The sequence below is a fragment of the Ambystoma mexicanum genome, chromosome 2p (genome assembly GCF_040938575.1).
Source record: "Ambystoma mexicanum isolate Mex_15411 chromosome 2p, UKY_AmexF1_1, whole genome shotgun sequence".
Classification (NCBI taxonomy): Eukaryota; Metazoa; Chordata; class Amphibia; order Caudata; family Ambystomatidae; genus Ambystoma; species Ambystoma mexicanum.
This window is the reverse complement of record NC_090923.1, coordinates 346,674,574-346,699,672: the sequence shown is the minus strand read 5'-3', so window position 1 is coordinate 346,699,672 and position 25,099 is coordinate 346,674,574. Positions and strand designations below refer to the sequence as shown.

The window sequence follows — 25,099 nt, the reverse complement described above, 5'->3', positions numbered from 1 at the left end:
ACACTGAGAACATCTCGCTGGGTAGAGCCTGGATCCCCGAGCTCTACATTCCGAAGGATGTAAACTACAGATAAAAAGTGCAACAGGGAGGTGGATGCTTCAACGAAGAGACTGCCCCCAAGAGGTACGAATACTTTGAATAGAGGCTGGGAAAGCCAGCGAAGTTACAGAGCCCGAGAAACCAGAGCAGACAAGAGTCCCATGTGCATCATAACAAAGGTACAAACACTATGAATAATCAAGGTTGGAAAAGCCGACCAGGTTACGGGACCCTAAGAAACCCTAAGAGGCAAGCGCCCCACTAGAAGCAGAGTGAAAGCAAGACAAACATTTTGTATTGAGGTCTGGAAAGCCGACTAGGTTTTGGGAACCCGAGAAATCCCTATTGGGCAAGTGCCCTGTGTGACTTACATGAAACATGCCACTCTTAATGCATGCCTAGATTGGTATTCACTCAGGATGGTATGGTATGCAGCCGGGACTGGATGGACAGGGGCGTTTATTTGGAGATTGTTTGGCATGTGCATATGAAAAGATGGTGTTGGCCTTGTGGCAAAGGGGTCCGATATCATTTCTCTCACTGTCCAGCTCCCTGTCCCTATCCCCCTTCCTTTTTTCTCTTGTTCTGGCAAATGGAGGCCATTGGTGATTACGTACAATGGTACAAAGAATGTTGAACACAAAGTAGTCTGTGTGAACACATTTAAAAAGACAGAACACAATGAATTGGCTGCACATTCTGACAGTTTAGTTCTCATGTGCTGAGTACTGGAAAGCTGGATGAGGACATGGAAAGCCAACATAGTGCAGAAGCTCACTGTGGCACTTAGGGAACACAGGTGTGATTGTTTGTTCATCTGCACCGACTGTCAGAACGCTGTAAGACTTTGGGCAGTCCAAGAGCCCTGAGACTGTTATAAACAGAGCTGTTTTCAAAGGGAACCTGTAGAAGTCTTGAGAAAAACCCTAATTTTCAAGAGGGAATTGTGAAAAACCAGGTGGTGTTTCATAACCTAGTCCCTGGGGATCCTGTACTCAGGTGGCCAGGGAAACGCCATCGCTTTTTTTATCTCAACCCAGGGGGTGGACAAGCGAGGGAGTATCCCCTGGGTAGGAGGTCCTCGGATGTGGGGGAGAAGCATCTAATGGTGAGACATGGTATCCCCTTTTTTTCCACAACCCATCCAACCCCTAGCCTTACCTATTTTATGGGAAACTACAGCTCCCATAATTCCTCACTGCATCACACTCCCAACACTACTGAGTTGAGGAAGATGAGGAATGAGGCCAGGAAGATTACCTGGCTCGCGTTCTCAGCACGGATTACATTCAAATCCCTTGGTATCCTACACAAGGCTATATGGTGACCTCTCTATCTTCAACGCTTACTGACCAAATACTCTCGTTCTAGAAGGCACCAACTGCCTGCATGTTAAGCGTTTTGCTAAACAGAGAGCTGGTGGGTGATCACTTTCCTCGGCTGGCTTCCTCCCTCTCCGTCTGCACCTTGAGCAAGACCGCCTTAAGTTCCTAAAAATAGGGTGACCAGACGTCCTGGTTTTCCCGGGACAGTCCGGGGAAATCGTCCTCCGTCCCGGGAGTTTTTTCATTTTAGAAACCCCGTCCGGGGTTTGCAGGGATGGGTGACTACGGTCATTAAAATTGCAATTCTTTTATCACAATTTGATGTTGAAGGATTGGCTCGAACTCCCAACCTTTCAGGTACAAATCACAACGCTTACAGACTGTGCCACAGAGATTGGCTTGGAAATAAGTGTACAGCAAGCGATGTTAAATCAATTAGAGCAAACTGCTGTTTTACATTAACATGGCAAGATTCACAGACAAAAGTGCACAAATGAGATCATATACAGTTTATAGAAAGGAGAAGTGGTGGAAATATGATTGGGTGGTGGTTGTGTGGGCGTGTTGGGGGAGGGGCGGTAATTAGTGGGCCGCGATGGGCTAGTGCCTCTTTTATGTTGTTGGTCGTCCCGGGTTTTCTTTTTGGAAATCTGGTCACCCTATAAAAAGTCTCAAGACCTTTCTCTTTACCTCTCCTTCTCTCTTCCCTGCTAATCTTACAGCAGCGTGACCGGTGTGCAGGACCCTTAGGTGTCCTCTGGGCCTTGACCCCCCACATCTCTCATCCCAGCTGCTGTCTTTCTACTGCACTTAAATGGCTCACCCACTCATTGGTGGTTGCACTTAACGTTTTTCTCCTCTTAACACTTACCCTGAGCACTTCTCCATGAGCATCAAAGCACCTTATCCCTCACCCCTCTGCATTTGCACATTCTGAACATTCACATAGTAGGTTAGTCTCCCCTTCCCTTCCCTTTATTCTCATTATTTGCTTGTACTATTAATGCAATTCTGTATCCTTCTGTAACTCATTGTCTTCCCCTGTCCCCACCCTTTTTGCCCTGTGGGAGCTTTGAAACAGTTTTGCTATTTGTATAAGCGCCTAATAAGTGACCAATAAATTTAAAATAGCTCTGACTTGCGATGGCTCGGTCCCTTTAATGAACGCAGGCTTTGTCAGGCATGTAATTCTAAATGCACACACCTGCCCCTTGTTAACAGTACGAGAAGGAGCAGCTCTTCCGGGGCTAATGCAAACCAGGCTATTGACGTTGGAAGGCCAAGGGGCTGATCGGCAGTTGCAGAAAACAAGAGCAAGCCAGGCGAGATGTCCACACTTTCTGAAAGCTGTAAGCATTCCAAGCCAGAAACTGAGTGAGCAGAAAGGAGATATCTTCAAAGTACTACGAGGCGGCCCGCTACCCTCCCTCGTGCACGACAGAGTTGCAGAGGAGGCATTTGTAACGGCCTTGACGGCTACCTGAAAAACATTGAAGAAAGAAACCCAATAAACATGAACCGTGAATTATCGAAGGCAACAAAAGCCTGGTTTGTGTTAAAAGCAAAAGTGACTGTAGCAAGAATTGCGGGTTGCGCGTGTGCCGATGAAACGCGTAGTGGAAAGGACAGTTGCTGAATTGTGATAAAGATATACAAAGTAACATAGTGGTCCTGCAAGGTGGAATCGCACATTCGAAAGTCTCTATGAAATGTTTGAAGTTGTGATAAGGCAGGAAATGATGGCAAAAAAGTAACTGCGATCCTGAAAAAAAGAGTTGATTGAGTGAAAATTGAAGTATATGAACTTTGAATACACCACAAGGGCAAAGTATATGAACTTTGAAAGATGCCAAGGGAGCAATGTAAAGAGAATAAGAAACTACAAGTACCAAGAAGCATTGGTGTTGCGAGGTGATGAAGATTGTTGATTGACAAATTGTTTAATGAGAGGTTGAAGTGGTCATGCAGATGTCTATGTAAAATCCTTTCAGTTTCGAAGGTCTGGGGAAGGGGAACCCCCACAAAGTGAAAGTAGAGGTTTGAGCCCGGCAGAGGGAAGCCTGTGTTGAATTGTGGTAAAGTAAAGAGTAGAAGTGTGTATTTGTGGCAAGGCGGGCGAAGCCTTAAAAAGTTTTGAACTGTCAAAAGCTTGAAGCCCAAGCCTGAACTTTTGAATTGTACCAGTAAACCAAAGTGTGCAAGACTGATAGAACTGTGCCATCCACCTATCCTTTTAAGAAATTCTCGAGACCCTGCGCTTTTGAACGTGGGGAAGGGAGTTATTACCTAAGCCATTCTGACATTTCTTTTAAGACACTATTTTTCCTTTTTGTATCCCCTTTGCACATTTGTCATTTGAGAAGGAGGGCAAGGGTAGGTTTTTGTTAGTTTAGACCTTTTTTATTTTGACTAGACTGACTTGTACTCATTTGTTTAATGGTCAAGACTACTCCCATTCTAAAGTTAGGGCCAGTTAGGAATTCTCCCAACCATACCAAAATGCAAAATGAGGGTTTTAGAAACTTACATCTATTGTGTCTGTCTACTGTTGATACCATGCCTTCCTTACAGAACTATACGGAGGAACGTTTATTCGGACTAACAACGTCTACAAGGAAGCTGTGCTCTTGTTTGGATTTGATATTAATGAACTTGGAACTATCGTCAGACCACCCAAGTTGATTGTGCCACGCAATAGCTAAAGGTAGAGGTTATTGCTCTGACCTCTCTTTTTAGTTCAGTTGTTCAAGGTGGTAGGGCCGGATTAGTTTGCTAGGATTTTGGACCAGGGACGGTTTTCTTTGACAAACACTGTTAGTTTGATTTTATAGTTAGGGAACTTCCCTCCTAGAAATAGATCAAGTTGGGAGTTCTCTTTTACTTTTAATGAAGATCCTTAAAAATGTCAGTTGTTGGTCTGAGTCCTTCTTCTGGTTTGCCACAAAGGGCATACATGCTGAACTGGTACCTAACCACAGCCACATGGCAGGACTCCGACATGGGGGAGGACACTGCAAGTGTGGCGCAATTGAGGGAGTGGCTGCTCAAGGGCTTCTACACATGAGCATGCATGCATCTGGAAAGGAAGAGTGACCGCACACAAGTTGGTGTCTATGATGAAAAAATGACAAGTGGCAGGTACGGCTTGCACACAGTCATGCAAACGGCCATGGGGCCTGCCAATACATACCAAACATGCACGCCTTTTCCCCCACATCCTCACACTTTACGATAAATCAATGGCCACATACACACAATCATACTTTCAAGTGTGAGGGGTCAGAAATGTGAGGCGGACAGCTTTGCAAAGATTTTTCAACAAATGCCATTTTATTTGTAGATTAGGTTGGATGAATGCCTCACTATCTCTACCCTGACAAGGATTTCCCTGCCTAAAAGAAACAAAAGGAAACACTCTAACAAAGGATATCTGTCCCTCACACTTGTACATACAGAAAATAAAAAAGGAAATGTATAGCAATTCTTCAATAATAATGATTGAATATGAAATGTAACCACAGTCTTGTTTTGTAACTTTGGGGAATTTCCCTTCTCAAAGTTTAAACGAGGTCTTGGTTTCACAGTTCCGGAAAAGAAAACTAAGAAATCCTGATTTACAATCTTGTTCAACCACAGTTTGTTTCCACTACAGGTTGTCTATATAAAGTTCAAACATCTGTTTGGTATAGTTCCACTTTGTCAACAAAAGTTCCAACTCCACTTGGTATAACTTGACTTTGTCAACAGAGAAGTTCAACTCAAAATATAGTAGGTTCCTTTCCTTCTTTGGAAAATCCTTCAGTTCATAACTGGCCAAAATAATGATCTTGGTCAGGATGACTTGCCACAAATCTCTCTAGTAGTTTTAACTTATCAACAGATCTCAATTTGGCATACCTTTAACACCTTCAACTGATTAATAGAAAGATCCAATTCAATTTGGATAGTTGCTTTCTGCTACGCAATGCACAACCAACATAGTTTGTATCTTATGTACACAATGATACATTCGCACTGCGCATATGTTCAAAAACCCATTTAATGCTTTTCGCAAAAAGTAAATTCAATTTAAAACAGCCGACATGTTTTTCGAGCTCCACTCTTCTTCGAAGGCTGTGTTATTATATGACACAATACATCATGAGAAATACCCAGGAAAACCACCAGGACAACAGACCAGGTTAGCATCAGGTGATGTGCCAAAGAGTTAACATATTTAAGTACTATGTCCCAAAATTGGTTCACATAAGCATTGGAATACATTTGTAATAATCAATTTCAGTTACATGAAAGCAAACAAAAAAATCACACGTGGTTATGTATACAACAAAAATCACAATGAAAAAAACAGGAATGAAAAGGGAGAAAAACACAAAAGAGAAACAATATTTATCTTTAGTTAGTAACATTTTCATATATATTGTCATTTGCCATGAAATGTCACATCAAACCAACCATCTATATAAATAAAAATGTAAATGTTCGTTTGTTCAAAATGTTAAATCTCCGAAAGTTCTTCACTGATTACTTTGAAATTTTGACACAAAGTTGCATTTGAATAGGCACATGTTTTTATACACCTACTATACATAGATGTCACACCTGTGACAGGTAAAAACATGCTTTTTCTGAAAAACAGCACCATCTGTTGGATGTAAAAGCAACACACGCTATACTAAATATTTTATACGTGCTGAGGAAGCAGCAGAGCGACGTGCAGCCAGACTTTAGGATGCACGGTTGAGAGCACGGAGATTGCGTTCTGCAGCTTCAGATCTGCTTCGTTCTCAACAGAATAAATACGACAGGCTGAGAGTGGCTGAAAGATGTCAACGAGAAACAGCAGATCAGCGTCAAACATGATTCCGTGCTCAGCAATCACACAATTACAATTGCCTTGCATTCCGGTACAACCCAGCTGATGATTCTAGTTTGAGCCGGCATGTTCTCATCGGCACCATGACTGAAGTGTGTCCTTATTGCAAGGCTCTGAAATTTTATGGAGAAACTAAAGGAATGTGTTGCGCCCAAGGCCTACACCCAGTCACAGCAACGCTCTGACAAGGGGCGAGCCTTTGGCAGGTTCCGGGGCTTTCAAGAACAAAGGTCAAGGCACCTGACCGTTCTCCGAGGAAGGAACAGAAGAGGAGGGGCAAGGGCTTTTTCCAATCCCCGTCCTCCTCAACAGCCTCAGAGGGAAGGAAGGCATGACACGCCCCTTCGGGTCCACGTGTCTCCAGTGGTGGGCACGCTTGCCTTTCACGTGCACTTTTGGCACCAGAATTTTTCAGACCCCTGGATCCTCTCTGTAGTCTCCACAGGGTGCCGCTTACCGGTACCTTCCTCTCCTCCCCTACCACAGATTGGGACAGCAACTATGTTGGCGGAGATCTGGCTGCTTGTCGTGAGCCAGGCTTTGGAAGAAGTCCCGACCTCCCAGCGAGGCTTGGGCTTTTATTCCAGGATTTTTCGCCATATAGAAGAACCACCAGGCTGGCCTGGGAGTTGTGTTGGACCTTTCCACCCTCAACTTCTCCCTCCTCTGCAAAAATGCAAGATGGTTACGCCAGCACTTATTGTGGAAACACTGGACAGGGGAGATTGGATGTGCTCCCTGGATCTGAAGGACGCGTACTTACACGTCCCGATTTGGTAGCCGCATCATTCCTTACTGCGGTTCAGGCTCATGGGCTGCCATTTCCAATACAAGCTACTACCCTTTGGCCTCAACTCAGCACCCAGGTTATTTACCAGGTTGATGAATGCAGTGGCAGCCCTCCTCAGGGCCACCATGTCTACCCATACCTGGACGACTGGCTCATCCGGTCACATATACGGAAGCGGTTCACCATACCTCCTCCGCACTGATGAATACACGCCACGACCTGGGGTTCACTTTCAATCTCGAGAAGCCTCAGCTGCAGCACATGCAGACCCTTACCTTCCTGGGCATCATCTTGCACACGAGCTCCGAGAGAGTCTTTCCCTCGGAGGACAAGATAGCGGGCATCAAGAATGCCACCTCTCACTTCCTCTCTAGAGCAGTGACCTCAGCCTGGTGGTACCAACATCTGTTATGGGTATAATGGCGGCAGTCCTGTTGGCCGTACCCCACACAAGGCTCAAAATTAGGAGATTACAGCTGCACTTCGCAGCCTCATGGAATCAGGAGAAGGGCTCCCAAGGGGAGCCAGTCGACATTTCTCCCTTTCTCCACCCGGACCTCAGGTGGTGGTCTGCGGACTCCAACCTGCGGCAGGGCAAGCCCTTCCGGTCCCTCAGGTCACCGTTACTACGGACTCCTCCCTAGAGGGCTGGGGAGCCACTCTGAACAGCCACAGCGTCCATGGTGTCTGGACTCAGAAGGAGCAGGAGTCCCACATCAATTGGCTGGAATTGAAGGCCATATGGATGGCTCTCAAGGCCTTTCTCCCTCTCATAGAGGGCAAGGCAGTGCTTATCCAGATGGACAACTCACCAGCATGTACTATTTCAACCAGCAGGGGGGTACCACATCCCCTCCACTGTACAATTTAGCCGTCAGCATGTGCGAGTGGGCACTGGAGAACATCTACCTCATCGCAGTCCACCTCCCGGCAGAGTCCAACCAGCAGACAAGAGGGTGGGCAATTACAAGTAGCAATTGAACGACCTGGTACTGAAGGAGATCTTCCTCAGATGGGGGCATACCCAAGTGGCTTTTTTTGCCTCCCGGGACAACAGGAAATGCCGGCATTTTGCCTCCTGGCAGGGTCAGGGCTTCAGCTCCCTGGGCGACGCATTCCAGATACGGTGGAACGACATTACGGCATACGCCTTCGCGCCCACACCCCGGGTCCAGAGTGTGATCTGCAAGATCAAGAAATCTCGCCACCTCAGCATCATTTTGATAGCTCCTTGCTGGCCAGCGAGACCGTGGTTCTCCGAGCTACTCAGCCTATCGGATAGACCACCCATCACCTCCCGCTGGGCCCGGCTACTCTCCTGGCTCAGCAGGGGGGGCAGGGTACTCCACCCTGCCCCTCACAAACTAGCCCTCGCAGCGTGGTACCTGAACAGGTCACATTGAAACACCTGCACCTCTCACAAGCTAACATAGAGATCATCCAGGGTGCTAGAAGCAAGGCTACTAGGAGCCAATATAGGAGTAAATAGTCTAGATTCTGTCATTGGGCTGACTCTAAGGGGATCCACCCTCTTAGGTGCACCTTGGACGACCTGCTCTCCTTCTCAGCACACCTCCCCCACTCCGGCATATAGGTGGACACATGCTGCACCTATCAGGCAGCCATAGGGGCTTACAGGAATTCAGAGGAGGGCCTTGTCCCCTCTTCCAAACCGATGGTCAAGCGACATCTGGAGGCCCTTCACAGACTCTACCCGCCTATAAAGAAACCACACCCGGCTTGGGACCTCAATGTCACGTTGGGCGCCTTGCCGTACAAACCTTTCAAGCCAATGGCATCCGCGGACATCAGGCTGGTCACCATAAAGACAGCTCTACTCGTGGGCGTCGCCTCCGCTCGCAGATTCAGCGAGATGCAGGCTCTGGTGGTTTCAGAGCCCTGCACCACTTTTCACAAGGACAAGGTGGTCCTGCAAGCACACCCTTCGTTCCTACCCAGGGTGACTTCCTCCTTCCATCTCAACGAGGAGATTGTCTTACCCACGTTCTTTGCCGACCCCAAGATTGAGCCTCAGAGGGTCTTGCACTATCTGGATGTCAGATGCGCTCTGAAATACTACCTGGACAGGACTAAGGACTTTCGCAAGTCGGACGCCCTGTTCGTCACTTTCGGTGGGTCAAGGCCTGGTTATCAGGCTTCTAAGGCCTCCATAGCAAGGTGGATGGTCGCGGCCATCAAGGAGGCTTACGAGGGTCAGAACAAGCCGGTGCCAGCTAACTTGCATGCCCATGCGGTCAGAGCCAAGGCCATGGCCATCACATTCCAACAGCATGTGTCATGGCAGATCATCAGCGGGGTGGCTACCTCGGCCACCCCTTTGGCTTTCTGTAAGCACTACTGGTCTGACGCCGCCTCTAGGTCAGACGCGGCTTTCGGGCAGTTGGTTCTAAGAAACCTGTTTTCTTAAGGAGCGTCTCCTCTCCACCCTGGGGCTACATTCAGTTGTAATCGCCCATACAGTATTGAGCAAAGGCAACGGGACGTAACAGTAATTAATAGTTACTCACCGTAGTGACTAAAGTACTCTTAGTCCATAGTCCCCTTTCCTCCATATGTCCCACCATCCTACCCCCTAATTATACTGGTGTCATTAGGCAATTCTGAAGATTGTCGACGCGTCAATGGGGAATGAGCAGTGGTGCAGGCGAGCGCATGCTCCCAGGACTGTGCCTCTATATTTAAAGGGGAAGATGATTTTTCTGGTGTAAAAGGTTCCGTCTCCCGTTCCTCGCGAGGGACGCCCATACAGTATGGGGGAAAGGGGACTATGGACTAAAAGTACGTAAGTCACTACGGTGAGTAAATATTTCTCCTGCATGGGTCTGGCATGGATTCACATGCAAAGCCTTCCATGGTCCCCTCTGCGGCGGCTCTTGGTCATACTGCCACTTTACGTGCTTACCAAATCTGAAGATGGCTGCCAGAGGAGGGGCTTAGGTAGAAGACTGTCATTGGATGGGGGCAATATGACCCAGAGGACAGTGATTGGTTTAAAGGAGTAATACAGTTTGTAAGTGAAAGTGAAACAGTTTTTTTCTTTTACTGAGGATTCCCGGCCTGACGACAGGGAATATTCATGAGCATGTGAATCCATGCCAGACCCATGCTGGAGAGCAATAGATACAGGTAAGTAACTTGCCCCGGAAGTCATCAATCCCGTTATCTTCCGCTCATTGGAATCTATCCTCTTCCTAACTTAACTGAACAAAGGACCTCTGAACCTGAGGCAAAGATAGGGACATGTAGCATTGGTAACCTATCGCTGCTTTTAGACAACTGTTTTTAAAAGGTCCTTTTCAAATGTCTAAGGTTATTTAGTAAGACGTCACCTTGTGACATTGTTGTACCCATTTGAACTAACATTTAATATGTTCATTCTGTTTTTTAAGACATTTTCTCAAGTCTTTGAACTTTGATGGCTGGTTTAGAACTCGTCGGAAAGAGATGACACAGAAGCTTGAAGCACTCCATTTAGAAGCCCTTTGTGATGAGGTAAGGATATATTTTTATGACAAATGGTTTCCAATTGCATTTAGATATTGTATTGAATAGCCACAAAAATCTACATTTAAATGACGCCTTGCAATAAAAAGCCATAGTTTGGCCGGCATGCATTCATTTAACTGGTTCTAAAAGTTATAAAACAATAACTTACAGCATTCTTTAAGTCCTTAATCAAGTAATGGTTTGTATTTGCTGCTATTAAATATATAACAGGTAGGAGAGAAGCTTTAAATAGGTACGTGTTTGGGATAAATCATGCTAACGGGAACAGAGTTTTAGCAGAATGTGTAACCCCTTAACTGCTGAGCTTTAATCAAGTCTTTGCAAAAATGGCATACTCGTCCTTAGCACTTGAGGGGTTAATTATACTTTCAAATGTATACAATTTTTAATAACGTGAGCGGGCTGGTCGAGACACTTGGTTGCCTAATGAATTGCGCTGTGGACTGCTATTGTCTGACCAGGACCAGCACAGTTGTCGCCATGGTGCACAATATTCCTTTGAGACACAGGTCACGAGACCTCAAGGTTGTGAACACTTCTGGTGGTATTTTGGAATCTAAGTGTAAAGCATTTTGACCAATATCTTTTAAGTGTCCCCTACATCATTCTAGACAGTCAATTATCAGTGGCAGTTGTTTCCATCGCATTCCAAAGGCCAGCTGATGAGACTTTCAGCTGAAGAGAGTTTGCAGAATATCTCAAATCTTCCATAAAACAGATGGTACCGATCTGCGAAGGAAACATGTGCTTACCTTCAAAACCCAATATCAGACTCAAAGGTGATGTAAATTCTTTACCTTGTCAGCACCTAGACAATATTTATTCACTATTTTGTTTGTGTTTTCAGGTTTGCCATTTCCTTGTGTCCACTTTAGAGCACTTATCTGCCAAGTAGATATTGCCAAGATGGACGTTTACTATTCCGACCAATCAGCGTTCTGATTGTCTGCTAGGCTGATCGTTTTGTGGAAGGGCAGGAGAGCCACAGAGAGAGCCCTATGATTGGTGGCAACTGCTGCCTCATTAAAAAAAGGATGGTGTTGGATCTCTGTTTGTTTGCCCAGAGGACAAGGGCTAAGCCTAATTGGCTATTTCTGGAACATCTTTGATTGCTATTATAAAAAGATTACATTTCTCTAATCTCAGCCATCAGGAGACAACACTAATAGACGCAACATCAGGTTGGAAGTTGAGGATCAAATGGGACAGCGTTCTCTGAATGAAAGAAGACTGATCCTTCCTGCTCACTTTTTCTCTTTAATAAAGGTGCATGTGGATTGCTGTCCGGCTTGCTTGGCCTCTACCAGAATTGCACATGTCATCCATACTATGTGGGGCCCTCTTTGAAGTTCTAGTATTGCACCTCTGCAATCCTTTCAGACTCAATGGAAATCACATCCTCTGTTATCAGGGAGACCACCTCAATCTCTTGTCCTTTTACTCCTGCCTTCTCAGTTTTAAGAAAATGATATACCCTTAGACTACTTTCTTCAATTGCTTGAAGCTATCACTCCCCAGACTAGGCTTATCTGCAAATTCACAATATAAAATCAGGAAGAGATTCCTTCCCAGTTGCTGATAATCCATTAATTGATATTTTCTTCTGTCCCCACTGTGGCATACACAAAACAGACATTCTCATCTTGCGTGGCCTCTTTCCCCTTCTGTCCTCTCTACCAGGGCTTCTGGAACATGCAGGTCTGCAATGCAAAAAAGAAAACTCTGGCCAGAAAAGGTACTTGGAGGCATCATGTGATAGGTTGTACTCGCCATTCCAATCATGGGGCATGAGGTGGCTCCAGGGACTGCCTAGGACAGGGCTGGCTCTGGGGTCACCCTAGTAGGCCCTTCTTCCCTGTATTGGGAGGGGTGGTCGCTATTTCTCTCTCACATTTAAGTAGGAAAAATCTCTCTTTAAATTGGTGAATGGTATTCATTTATTTTAATATTTATTACGTGCCACATGCCCATAGGCCTCAGCGCGCACATGAAGGACAAACAAGAACGCGACAACAGGAGGGTCATTGATCAGGCAGGGTAGTCAGGCGGGAGAAACAGGGCGGTACGGAATTTAACCTGTGTTGAGGTTGAACAGGTGGGTTTTAATCTGCTTCTTGAATAGTACCAGATTACCAGTCCGACGTATAAACCCTGAAAGTTAATTCCAATGAAGAGGAGCCTGGACGTCGAATGATGTCCCTTCCAAAGCGCACCAGCTTGTATCTAGGCAGGGCAAAGGTGGGGAAGGCAGAGGGGTGGAGCTGTCACCCTAGTTCGTGTATCGTCACTCGATCCTTTAGCTATGTGGGACAGGCATTGGTATGGCATTTAAATGACGTCAGGATCTTGTGCGTGATCCTGTCAGTGTAACGTCTTCCGCGCATTGGACACGTGGGCACATTTAGGCATGCCATGAATGGCCCAGACTGCGCTTGAATGTTCGAGCATGTTGTTCCAGCTAGGAACAACTCGACCCGGCACATGCTAAAAGGACTGGGCGAAAACTGTGAAGAAATTGATACAATCAAACAGATATGGCTGTCTTAGTCGTCAAAAGGTGTTCGTGCTTACTGGTTTGTGGTCAGAGTACATTGATGATGCAGTGGAAAGTGTAGAGGCATAAGGGCAGTGAACTGCACAAGCCTTTTCTTTGGAAGTAACAAATAATTTCAGACGGAATGAGTTCTAGCTTGCTTTGCTGGAGATAGGTCAGTTCTTGGGAGATTTTATACAATTCTTCGAACATGTATGAATTTTCAGATTTTTACTGTCCTCGGTATCAGGATGATGCTAAATCACCAAGTCTGTCCCAAGCTCTGTTCCCAGCCTCCTCCTTCCGCTACAAGACAAACGCATGCCTGGTGATGGCTAAGACATGCCTACCAAACCAGCGCATTCCCGTTTCTGACATACCAGGTGCGCCAAGATAAGGTGATTGTTTCTTTTTTTTTAAAGCATCCTGACTGTAGTATTTGTGTACTGTGGCAGCCTCCTGGTCAGGACCCTGAGAGACCCTGGGGGCTGGAGAAGACCACCTGTTACATGAAGGCAACCCAGAATTCGTATATGGTGTCCACCCTTAGCCTCTTCCCGCCTTGTGTAGGTGTCACATAATAATCTTCCTCCCCTCAACCCAAAAAGGCAGCAGAGGCGCCTAGAGACTTGTAGTCTTACTAGCACCATCTGCACACCTCAGCAATTTAGACAAAACCTAGGAGGCAGCCTGCCACTTGGACTGCAGATTGCTGCACACAGTAAGTTCAGAGATCCTGCTCTTTGAGGGAAGAATGGAGTCGGAGGATTGGAAGTGATATTCCGGAGGAGCTCCCATCAAAGATGTGTGGGAATGTTAGACTTTGTTCTTTGGAGCTCACAGAAAGATCTTGTCAGATTAAGATTTTGAATCGGATTTTCTGGACCCCGGAGCTGAAGAGAGGTCTAATGGATAATTCTGATTGTTGGGCATGTGTGCATGAAACTGGCTCCCTTGATCATGTGTTGTGGGACTGTAGGAGAGTGAGAGGATTCTGGTTGGAGTTTGATACGATCTGTGAGAAAGTTCTGCCGGAGAGAGTCGATTTTGATTTCAAAACCTTGATGCTGGGAAGTTATGAGAGATTAGATGGCCTCACTGTATGCCAGAAATAATGGATGTTTAGAGGTGTGATGATGGGGGGAAAAAATGTATCTTATCGGGTTGGAAGTCTGCTATACCTGTAAAGATTGAGGTCTGGATTGCAGAAATGCATAATTTTGCAGAGATGGAGAGAGTGTTATATAGAAGGGAAAGGAAACTTGGACGGTTTGAGAAGATATGGGGGAAATGTCTTTCATTGTAATAGATTCATGATGTCCTTTTTGTGACCCTGGAGGGTAGGGGGGGGTATCATGGGGGAATTTTATTTGCATGTACAGATTATGTTGTATATAGTTCTTTGTCTAGTTTAGTCTGATGTTTGGTGTTTGTATACTTTGTAAACTAAAATAAAATAAAAAAATTGAAAATTAAAAAGAAGATAAGTTCAGAGATCCCGGCTTTCAGGGTTGATCAGAGGGACAGATCTGCGAGGAAACCATTTCAGAGTCAAACACTCACCATGACAGGGATCATTGACACTAAGATGGCTCTTGGATCTTTGTATTTGGTTTGCGGAGCTGCAGGATCCATTAACTATAACACACCACGGTTGGGGCTCAGGCCATGTGTCAATTAGAAGTACCCAATTTTAAAACACGCTGAAAACCCTCACTTGAAAAACGGAGCCATTACCCACAGGCACAGCTATAAGGTGGGACCTAATGTTCGCAGTTGTATGTCGGTTTCCAGGTGAGAATACTAAGCTAGAATGAGGAGAGGCACAAGGAGAGAGAGCTCCAAGGCTGAAAAAAGGAAATGTAGACAAAGGAGCGGAAAATTCGAGGCAGGGTGATGTTGCCGTTGGAGGGTTATGAGGTTGGAGGGGGAGAGTAGCTAGAAAAACATTATAGAAAGGGAAAGTAAACTGATTCCAGAGTGAGGAGAGGAATAAAGAAAATGGAGACACAGAAAAAGGAGAAAACATAATACCCTAGTTGGCAAATTTGGCACAATGAAGAGGGCGAAAGGGGCGAGAGAATGACTGGAGGTGACAGGCAGAGTTAGTGACGTCTGTGGTGGGGCGGGGCAGGGCAGTTGTCTCATCTGTGATATAAGTTAATTGAGCCCACACTTAATCACCCTTGATTAAGGAGAACCAAGTGTGACTTGCCCGAGAAGGACCAACTCTGGTGGAATCGGAAAGACCCCAAATGATACTAAAGAACTCTTGCCAGACCAGAAAGACTAATAGAAACTGGATCCAAGAGACACTAGCAAGCCAGACGGATAACAGAACTGTTAGGTGGAATTGGCAAGTCCGCCAGTGACAAAATATCAAATTGCCTCGCAGTGTGAGCCAAGGATTCTTGAACCAGGGGCTCACTGTGTGCCGAAGACCACAATAAGTCTGGATTGTGCCCAGGTGTAAATTACAAGAATAAGAATTGAGCCTGTCACCCGCACCTACTGCAGTTTGAAAAAGTGATGAGTGCCCTTGGTTGGAGGTATGAGGTCTGCCTAAAAATAAACCCATGTCAGCTGGGCAAGATGTAGACCGTCATCGGCTGAGGGTCAAGTAAAGTCTAGGGGATCCGTCTTTGCCTAGTGCAGTGATCTGCATGCTTTGACTTTCCATATCTTTTCGACTACAACCCGGGACTAGCCAACAAAGCCAACTGTGAGTTATCATGGAAGTTGTATTCCAAAACATATGGAGAGGCGCAGGTTGCAGACTCCTGGGTTAGAGACTTGATCTTCAAAATCCAGTCCCTGTGAATGAGCAACCAGCACAGTTCATGGGATAAGGACAGCCAAAGAAACAGATCATCTTTTTCATTTTGGTATGCAGATCTGTTATGTTATGTTAGTTATTTATAGAGCGCGCGTTCACCCGAAGGCATCTTGGCACTGAGGTGGAGGACCACAAGCAAGAGGGCACGGAAAAGCCTGGAGAAGTGACAGGTTTAGAAAAGATAAGTCTTAAGAGCCTTCCGAAAGGATAGATGATTAGACAGTGACTTCAGAGTCAATGGGAGACTGTTCCACAGTTGTGCCGCTGTGATAGAGAAGGCACGTCCTCCCAGTCGCGAACTAAGAAAAGGGGGCACAGATGGCAAACCTGCTGAAGGTGAGCACAATGGGCGGTTAGGAATGTAACCCTCAAATTTAACACAGAGGTACCGGAAGCCAATGGAGAGAACGGAGTACTGGGGGTATGTGGGACCCATAAGGAGTGCCAGTTGCCAGCCTGGCTGCCAGATTCTGGAGACGCTGTAATCTGCCAATCATCCCCTTAGGCTGTGCCAGGTACAGGGAAATGCAATAATCCAACCTGCTCAGAATCATCACTGCTACTACAGGTGGACGCAGCAGGGATGGAATCAGGTGGAGCACTTTCCTAAGGATTTTCAACTGGAAGTGCCCCTGCTGGCATACCGAGGAGACTTGGGGGCCCAGAGACAGATTGGCTGACATAATAACTCCAAGTTTTTTACGTTTCGTAGAAGGAGCCGGGAGCGGGCCCAAAGAGGAAGTCCAAAAGTAGGAGATCCATAGTGAAGGATTGGGGGGGAAACCCACCACCAACACCTCAGTTTTGTCCCATTCAGTTTTAGCCAGTTTTGCCCCATCCATTGTCCCATGGCAGTCGTGCATTTATGCAGGCATGCAGACACCTCAGTCTGATCCAGATCTAGGCGGATCAGTAACTGGGTATTATCTGCATACGAGTAGCACATGATGTCATAGGCGCGGATGAGTCAAATCAGCAGAAAGATGTAGCTGTTGAAGAGGATGGGGGACAAAGCAGAACTCTGAGGGACACCACAACTAAGATGAGAAGATTTAGAAAGAAAGGGGGGGAAGAGGGAGAGTTTGGGATCGGTCTTCCAAGAAAGAGCCGAACCAGGCCAATACCCGACCCCTGACACCAATCTAGACCTGGCAGGTGAACAGGGTAGCATGATCCACAATGTTGAACGCCGCTGAGAGACCTAAAAGAATCAGGGCGCCGACCCACTCCCTCTCACCCCCCACTCCCCAACCTGTCAACCAGACTGGCCATGTCGTCCTGTTCGGAGACCAGAACACTTTCCGTCCCCCTACCAGGGCGAAAACCAGACTGGGCTGTACCGAGCATCCTGGATGACTCAACAAAGGAAGATAACAGAGGAGACAGTGATTCAAGCAGTTTCATAAGACAAGGTAGGAGGGAGATAGGATGAAAATTAGACAGAAGAGAGGATCAAGAGATGGTTTCTTCAAAAGAGGGATGACAAGGGCGGCCTTAAGCTCGGATGGAATAAATCCCGACTGGCAGGAAAGTTTGACAGCAGTGGTAATTTTGCCTAGAAAATTGGCTGATAGCTGTTTCATCTGTTTAGCTGTTGCCAAAGGAAGTGCATTGGAGGGGGCGCAGGACTCAACCCTCATCAGGGCTTTGGAGACCATGTCTTCCGAGAATGTCGGAAAATGAGACCACGAAGGCCTGGGGTAATCAGCATCTTGAAAAGTGGACAGATTACCCGATGGAGAAGTGTGAACCACACAAATGGTTTCGACTTTAGTGATGAAAAAGTCTGACAAAGAGTCACAACTCCTGAGTTGGTCTGATAGCTGACGTACATTTGGTAGGTGACAGAAAATTCATTACAGAAGAGAGTCTTGGGTTGATTTAAAGCAGTTTCAATTTGTTCTGCAAAGTAGAGCTTTTTTGCTGTGGGAATAGCCGCAGAATATGCTGAGACCAACCCGTTACCGCTGCTTGTCGGTGGCATCATAGCCCAGACGCCATTTGCGCTCTAGTTGTTTCAGCCATAGGCGCAACAACCTCAGTTGATCAGTGAACCAAGGTTCGGAAGGGAGTCTGCGAGGTTGAAAACGGCGGAGAGGGGCCACCTTAGCTGGTCTAGGCATTACAACACCAATGAACGAAGAGTACCTCCAGTTATTGAAATTAAGAGGAGCCATCCTGCCCGGTATTGAGAATAACTGTGTGGAATGTTCAATTTGCTTTGGATGTTTGTTGGCATGTGCCCAGTGTAACAAGCCTATCAGCGACTAACCTTTTGTATTTTGAATATTCCCTGCTCTTATTGGTTCCTTTCCTCATAGAATACATCACAATAAAATTTATTTTATTTGATGTAAATTGCATTCAGTCCACTTTTGTTTCCCTTGCACTGTTCACCAAATGACTTTCAGGAAGATGTCTTAAAATAGTTCTTGACTGAAATTGACAGCTGTAGTAAGGGGTTTGGGCTCTGCTCAGGGAACTTGCACCTAGTTATTAATCTTGTGTAAGACAGGCGACTGTCGAAAGCTTGTAGTTTAGGAGGGGTGATGCCTGCAGCTCTTTAGGATCCTTGGCCAAAGCAAACCTGATTGATGCCTGCACGATGATGCAGCTACTAGACTGTGACTTCTTATTCTCCTTACATATTAGTAGACCATTGCTTATCCTCCCCACATCCTAGACAGGGAGAGATATCTGCTGAAATGCTGGTTATTTCTATATCCAATTACTCCCTACTTATAATCACATTCAACTTTCAGTGCTTCACCTAAGAGGTTTGCAAATTGGAGGACTACCTTTTTTGAGACTTAGATAGGGGGATCGTCTTGGATACTATTGCCAGTGACTTTAGAGAACAAAGGACCAGCGGGTCAGAGTACATTATAGGAGACTTTGAAATTGCACATTTATAGAGATTCTCACATTGAAAATGGGAGCACCCCAGCTGAGCTGGAGCTAAGGAAACAACCGCAAATGGAACATAAAGGGGGCATGGGCCAGGCTTACAGAATTAGGGGGCAGTTAAACATGCAAACAAGTTGGAAGATCGGCTATTGCGGAGTAAGCAGTGCTTTTGTAATCAGAGCAGTAGGCTTAAGTCGATTCATGCCAGATAGCAGACAGCGAGACGAAACAGTAAATTTACCAAGATCATTAGATCTGAATCTGGGGAAGCTGGAATCGTTTATTAAATGTGTTTACTAAACTAATACAAAGATGCGTGCTTGTTAGTCTCTCAAAATGCATTTTCCAAAGATGTAGCTCTAGCTAGTCTCCCAAAGTTGCAGAGGCTTAGACCAACCTATTAATGAAGAAATATTAGTTGAAATTAAGCCTCAAAGTCCAGAACTAGATGACACTCCAACACTCTTCTACAGACTATTGTCTGCTATTCTGATTTCTCGGATCTGCATGATTTTTCCGTCGTGGAAAAGCCTGCGACAGAAAAGTTTGCATGAGAAATGTGTGAACCACAAAAGGTTCGCACATTTCCCATGCAAACACGCATTCAAAACCGCTACATACCCACACCCCCACCCACATCCACAACACACCCTCACCCACACCCCCAACATAAACAAACCCTACTTACCTTTTTTACAGGCTGAGTCCCTGCGGCGCCAGTTCCCTTTCACTTGATCGGGAACCGGTGCCACAGGGTCCATTTATTTTTTTCAGGAGCTGCAGGGGTGTCCCCACAACTTCTTTTTTTTATTGTTATAGTTCAAAGAACTTTTCACAAAACAAACTAAATAAAAGAACATAAAAATAACAAAACTGACATATCCATTAAATTCATCATTACAGATAAAACAATAAAAACTGAAGTAAACACAAACTTGGAACAATATATACAACAGGGACAACAAAGCAAGTGGCAACTACATCAGCAATACCTAAGCAAAACCCTGTTCACTTACATTCTCAAGGTCCATTAACAGTTTGACCTCGGCTTCAAATTTACATAAACGTTCTTTTGCCACTTTCCAAATCTGAGTAATGGCAATGATCAAGTAATTACTTCTCCTGGAGAGACAGCGCAACCAAAAGTTTTCACTTTGAATATCAGTGTATTCACGGTCCAGTTTATCAAAATATTTGTCATAGGTAGATCTCATCGAATTACAACACGTAAGAACATGTCTCACTGTTTCCACCATGTCATTGTCCACACATAGTCTTCATATCCTTTTTTCAATGGGTAGACCCATCAATGATCCTCGAACCCCCAGGACATTAAGGCAGTTTAATCTAATATCCATGAAGATTCTACTATTAATCTGTGAATGCATAAGAAAGAGATATCTTTGAGGTTCTTTATAGATAAAAGGCATCATTGCAAAGGTATATAGGGAACTCATGGAAGAAACCTTGTCAAGACTAGTCACCCAGTCCCACTTTTCAATGGCATTTTTCAAAGATTTTAACACCACACCTTCACCATGTTCCCACCTAGGAGTCCAACAGATGTTTTCAAACAATTGCAGGGTTTTCTCTTTAAATTTGTTAAGAGCCTCCATCTTACCCTCTTCCAGGGCTTTCCAAAGCAAATTTAATTTTCACATACAGTTTAGCCCTGTTATGGTCAACTTGGGTGGCCAGAGAGATGAGCCCCACTTCCAACCGAACCGCCTGCAAAGGGGTAGATGTTGGACAGACCAAGCAGTCTCCGCCATATGATGCCTCCGTAACGTCAGCCCAATCTGACCAATCCGAGAATGATGTCTCCAAAGCATACAAAAACATAGCCACAAGCTTGTGTTTATAGATATTAATGATTCCAAGTAGGCTATACCCAGCCGTTTTTTTAGAGAAGGACATAACTGCTGCAAGTGTGGCCATAACTTTTGCTTTTTTATTCTTTTTTACCAGCTTGTTAATTGTTCCTTTATCACCACACAACTCATAGCCCAGATATTTATAGGAATTTACTTTCCTTATCACACAGTATAGTGAGCGGGGTGTTGCGGGGGACACCCCAGCAGTCCCCGCAGTCTTTTTAAAAATGTTTATTCTTCCCTACAATGCTACCACCAAAGGTTCAAACTTTTGGTGTTCGAACCTTTGGTGGTAGCATTTTTCAGACTTTTTTTTGGTCCGTTCGTACAAAATCTGATTTTCTCACTTGGTGGACCTCTTAAATTCTTCTGGTGTGTGAGGTTGTGTGGGTGCTCTTGTGGAGAAGAAAATAGTTGAGGAACTTTTTTGGGAGGGTACCTAATTGTGGACCTCAGCGCCCTTGTTTATACTTAAGGATAGCTCCTTTTCAGGGTCGCATGATTTGCGCATGTTGTCCTCCCCCTGCCTGTGCATCATACAGTTGCTTCTGTGGAGAAGTCCCATATATCCCTCATCTCGAAAATGGATAAATACCTATCCTGAAGTGGTTCCTAGTGGCAGATTTGCTTAATGTTGAGGCTGATCATCGGGGACCTGTCCAATAATCATCTTGAATCACAATTGCCTTCATTGATCAACTCCTTCCAATCCTGCTTTATACAAGTAAGAGATGTTTTTTTTTCCATATTGAACGTTATTGGCATTTTCAAAAGTGTTGCAAACCCTCATTAAATCCCATCCTTAAAAACCAAGCCCATTATGTCCCCCCCTCCCACCGCTGACCCCTCATGCAGCAGGTTCTCAGCAAGTCACAAAGTTCAAACTCGGGGTAACCCCCCTTTTTGTGAAATTCAGTTCCAAAATCCTACAGGCCAGCATTACTTCTGGACTTGCCAACCTTCCAGTCCTGTTGGCTGGCCATGTAGGTAAATGGTTTGCCTACTTCGAGTCAAGAGCATAGTCCAATTTGAGTAAATTCTGTTCCCACAAGACATCCCCGGTATGAAACAGGACAAGGCACATTCCCCTCCGCCCATTTCAACACTAAATCCTCACCATCCTACTTCCCTCAGTGTGCATATTTCTCAAAAAAAGGGAGCCATAGGCCTTCAATATTAAACCGGGATTCATGCAGTACATGCGTGAGGTATTCCATATCATATATCGCCCTGATCTTTGCCACCCACTCCATCTCTACAGGCATGCACGGGTTCTTCCACAGTTGCGCCAAACATCATCTAGCCGAGACCAACATAATCTGCAGCATATGCCCCCCTCAACCTCCTCTTCCTCCTCTAACAATTCCCCAAAAAGAAGCCACAGTGAGAGCTCCCTGTGGATGCCATCAATCCCCTTGATCCATGATAAAACCTCCCTCCAGTATGAATGCACTCTGGGGCAGACCCACCACATGTGCATATAGTCACCCCTCTCCTGTTGGCACTTCCAACAGCGTGGGTCATATCCCTAACACATCTTCGCTATACTAGCCGGCGTGTAATGCCATCCGTGTATCAACTTCAACGCTTGGTGCCTATACTGCAGGGACATCGTTGAGCGCACAACTCTTCTACAGATCTGCGTCCACAGCGCATCCTCCGTGTCTCTCCCCATCTAATCCTGGCCGGAAGTCGGTCCCTGGGCTCGGCCAACAAGATTATCTTCTATAATCCAGCAATGAGTCCCATAGCACCCGTCCCTGTTAACAGGAACTGCTCAAAGTCTGCCAATTCCCTCCTCAAGTTCTCACGGACCGGGCGTCTGTCAGGACCCACTTCAGCTGCAGCTATCGGAATGGCAACAGCTTAGCCAGGTTCAGAACCTCCTCCAGCTTACTCAATGAGAGAAAAGTACCTCCTTCCCCCATTTGTCCAGCTCTACTGAGCCACCCCTCCTACCGGAGAATGCTAGTCGCACCCCTATCTTTCTCAAGGGGGAGGCCCACATGCTGTTCAAGGGGGAAGGCCACGTGGAGAGCCATCTGTTCCCCCCCTCCTTCCTTCCTTCCATGTAACCCACAAAACTTCCAACACTAGGTGGAGCAAAACCCTTCGCGGGATACAGGATCTGGGCACCCACAGCCATTCTCCCAGTGAAACCGGAGCTAGTATCGCATTGTTCATTGACACCAACTGTTTGTGGGAGAGCGGATTCAAGTGGTGACGCGTTCCACTATGACGTGAAGCTGGGGCGCTTTATTGTAGATCGTCCTTTGTAAGACCAAGTCCTGTAGGTCACCCTGTGCTTTGCCCCCTCCTAAAGAAATTTTAGCATAGCCGTCTTCACCTCAGCAAAAAAGGATGGCGGGATCACAACCGGGAGCACCTGGAATAAAAAAAAAAATGCTGGTCAGCCCCACCATCTTGATGCAGTTTAGGCGCACCATCCAAGATAGCCCTAATCTCGCTCACCTCTACATGTCATTCCTTACGGCCGCCCTCAACGGCAGGACATTCTTGGTGAAGAGATCACTATAGTTAAGTGTCACCTGAATCCCCAAGTACCGACAGGCGTCCTCTGAAACCCGAAACGGCAACCTTTCGATCTAATCCGCCTCCAACAGCCCCGCCTACCATGATGGCCAAAGATTTCTCCAAGTTAATTTTGAAGCCAGACAGCTTCCCATGTTGCACCATGCTTTCCAACGGGGGCAGGGGGACCGATCGCTCCGGCTCAGTAATATAAAGCAGATATCGCCTACAAAAAGACTGATCTTACACTCTATTGCCCATAGCTGGACCCACTTTATCCTTTTTTCCTCCCTAACCGCCGCTGCCCAGGGCGCCATGACCAGTGCATAAAGCAACGGGGAGAGTGGACAACCCTGTCGCGTACTCTGCTGTAGCGGAAAAGCCTGAGACACACTCCCATTGACCACCACCTTAGCTGTAGAACTGGAATATACGGCCACCATCCACCCCGTCCATCTCGGGCCCATCCCCATGGTCGCGAGGACCTCCCCCATGAAGGACCAACTCACCCAATCAAAGGCATTCTCGGCATCCAGGGCCAGCAGCAGAGCCCCCTCCCTCACCGCAGCATTAAGAACGTGAAGCGTTTTGCGCATGTTGTCCTCCCCCTGCCTGTGCATCAAAAAAACAGCTTAGTCTGGGTGAATCAGTCGTGGGAGGCAAGACTCCAAACGAGACGCGAGGACCCTGGCAAAGATTCTAGCATCAGCATTTAGCAGAGAGATCCCTTTTTACGAGGCACAGCTGGTCAAATCCTTCCCCGGCTTCGGGATGACAGTTATCAAGGCCCGAAGGAACGTCCATGGAATCGTGCCCTCCCCCACAACCAACAACCAAGTTAAACAGCTTTGCCAGCATTGCAGCGAGTAAAGATTGGTACTGTCTGTAAAAGTCTGCTGTGAACCCATCCTCCCCCGGAGCGTTCTCAGCCCTTAATCTCTGGATGGCCTGCAGCACCTCTTCCCATGTCACCTGCGCGATCACCACCACCCACTCCTTCCCTTCCCCCCCCCTCCCCTGCCGGACCTAGCTCTCTGCCCATGTCGGCTTAGGATGCCGTTGGTCTGCGAGATAACCCTGCAACTCATCCCCTGTGCTTCTGCTGGTCTGACATGGAGCTCTTTGTAGTACTTAGCGAACAGAGAAGACATTTCGTTCCCCGTAATCCCCATACTCCCATTCGTGCCCTGTATTCCGCCTACTCTTCTTTCCACCCTACACCCCCCTCATTCTGTTTGCCAAAAGCGTTACCAACTTGTCACCCCGTTCGTAGTACCTTTGCCTCATGAACCTCATCTTCTTTACCACCTACTCTATCAACACTGTATGGAGTTCCTGCCTCTTATCCCTCATCTCATCCAAGAGTGTTCCCCTATCGACCCCCCCCCCTACATAGGAGTTGTGACTGTAACACTTTCAATTCCCCCCGAAGCCTGGCCTCGATCAGCCCTCTTTTCTTTCGTGACCCCTTTGCTATGCGGAGACCCTGAAACCTGGCATTGGTGGCCTTGCAGACCATTGTCATACCTGTCTCCCCATTGTCATTAACTTCAAAATACGCCTGCACCTCCTTCCCGAGTAAATCCCGGAAATCCTGGTCCCTCAGCAGACTGTTATTACACCTCCAGCGGAATTGCCACCTAGAGGTCCTTATCTTTCACTCCGCCACCACCAACTCGTGATCTGACCAGACCGTAGGCGTCCCCACCTCAGCCTCCCTGTCCTGCGGAACCAGCAACAAATCTATCCTGGTAAGGTCTGATGTGGGGGTGAAAATAATATGTAACTCTTCGTACCCGGGAAGTATCCCCGCCATACGTCAGCCCAATAATGGTCCTGCAGGAGGTTCCTGAAGGCA

General features: G+C 46.4%; 1 protein-coding gene across 2 annotated transcripts in view; it reads left to right on the top strand.

Moving 5' to 3' along the window:
• The window catches only part of DENND6A (DENN domain containing 6A), a 1,713,534-nt gene that overhangs the window by 1,596,003 nt on the left and 92,432 nt on the right, over positions 1-25,099 (top strand). For both annotated transcript variants that reach the window (XM_069643682.1, XM_069643681.1), the window contains one exon: positions 10,442-10,544. In XM_069643682.1, the coding sequence (XP_069499783.1) occupies positions 10,442-10,544 (103 nt within the window). The remainder of the gene's footprint in view (positions 1-10,441; positions 10,545-25,099) is intronic.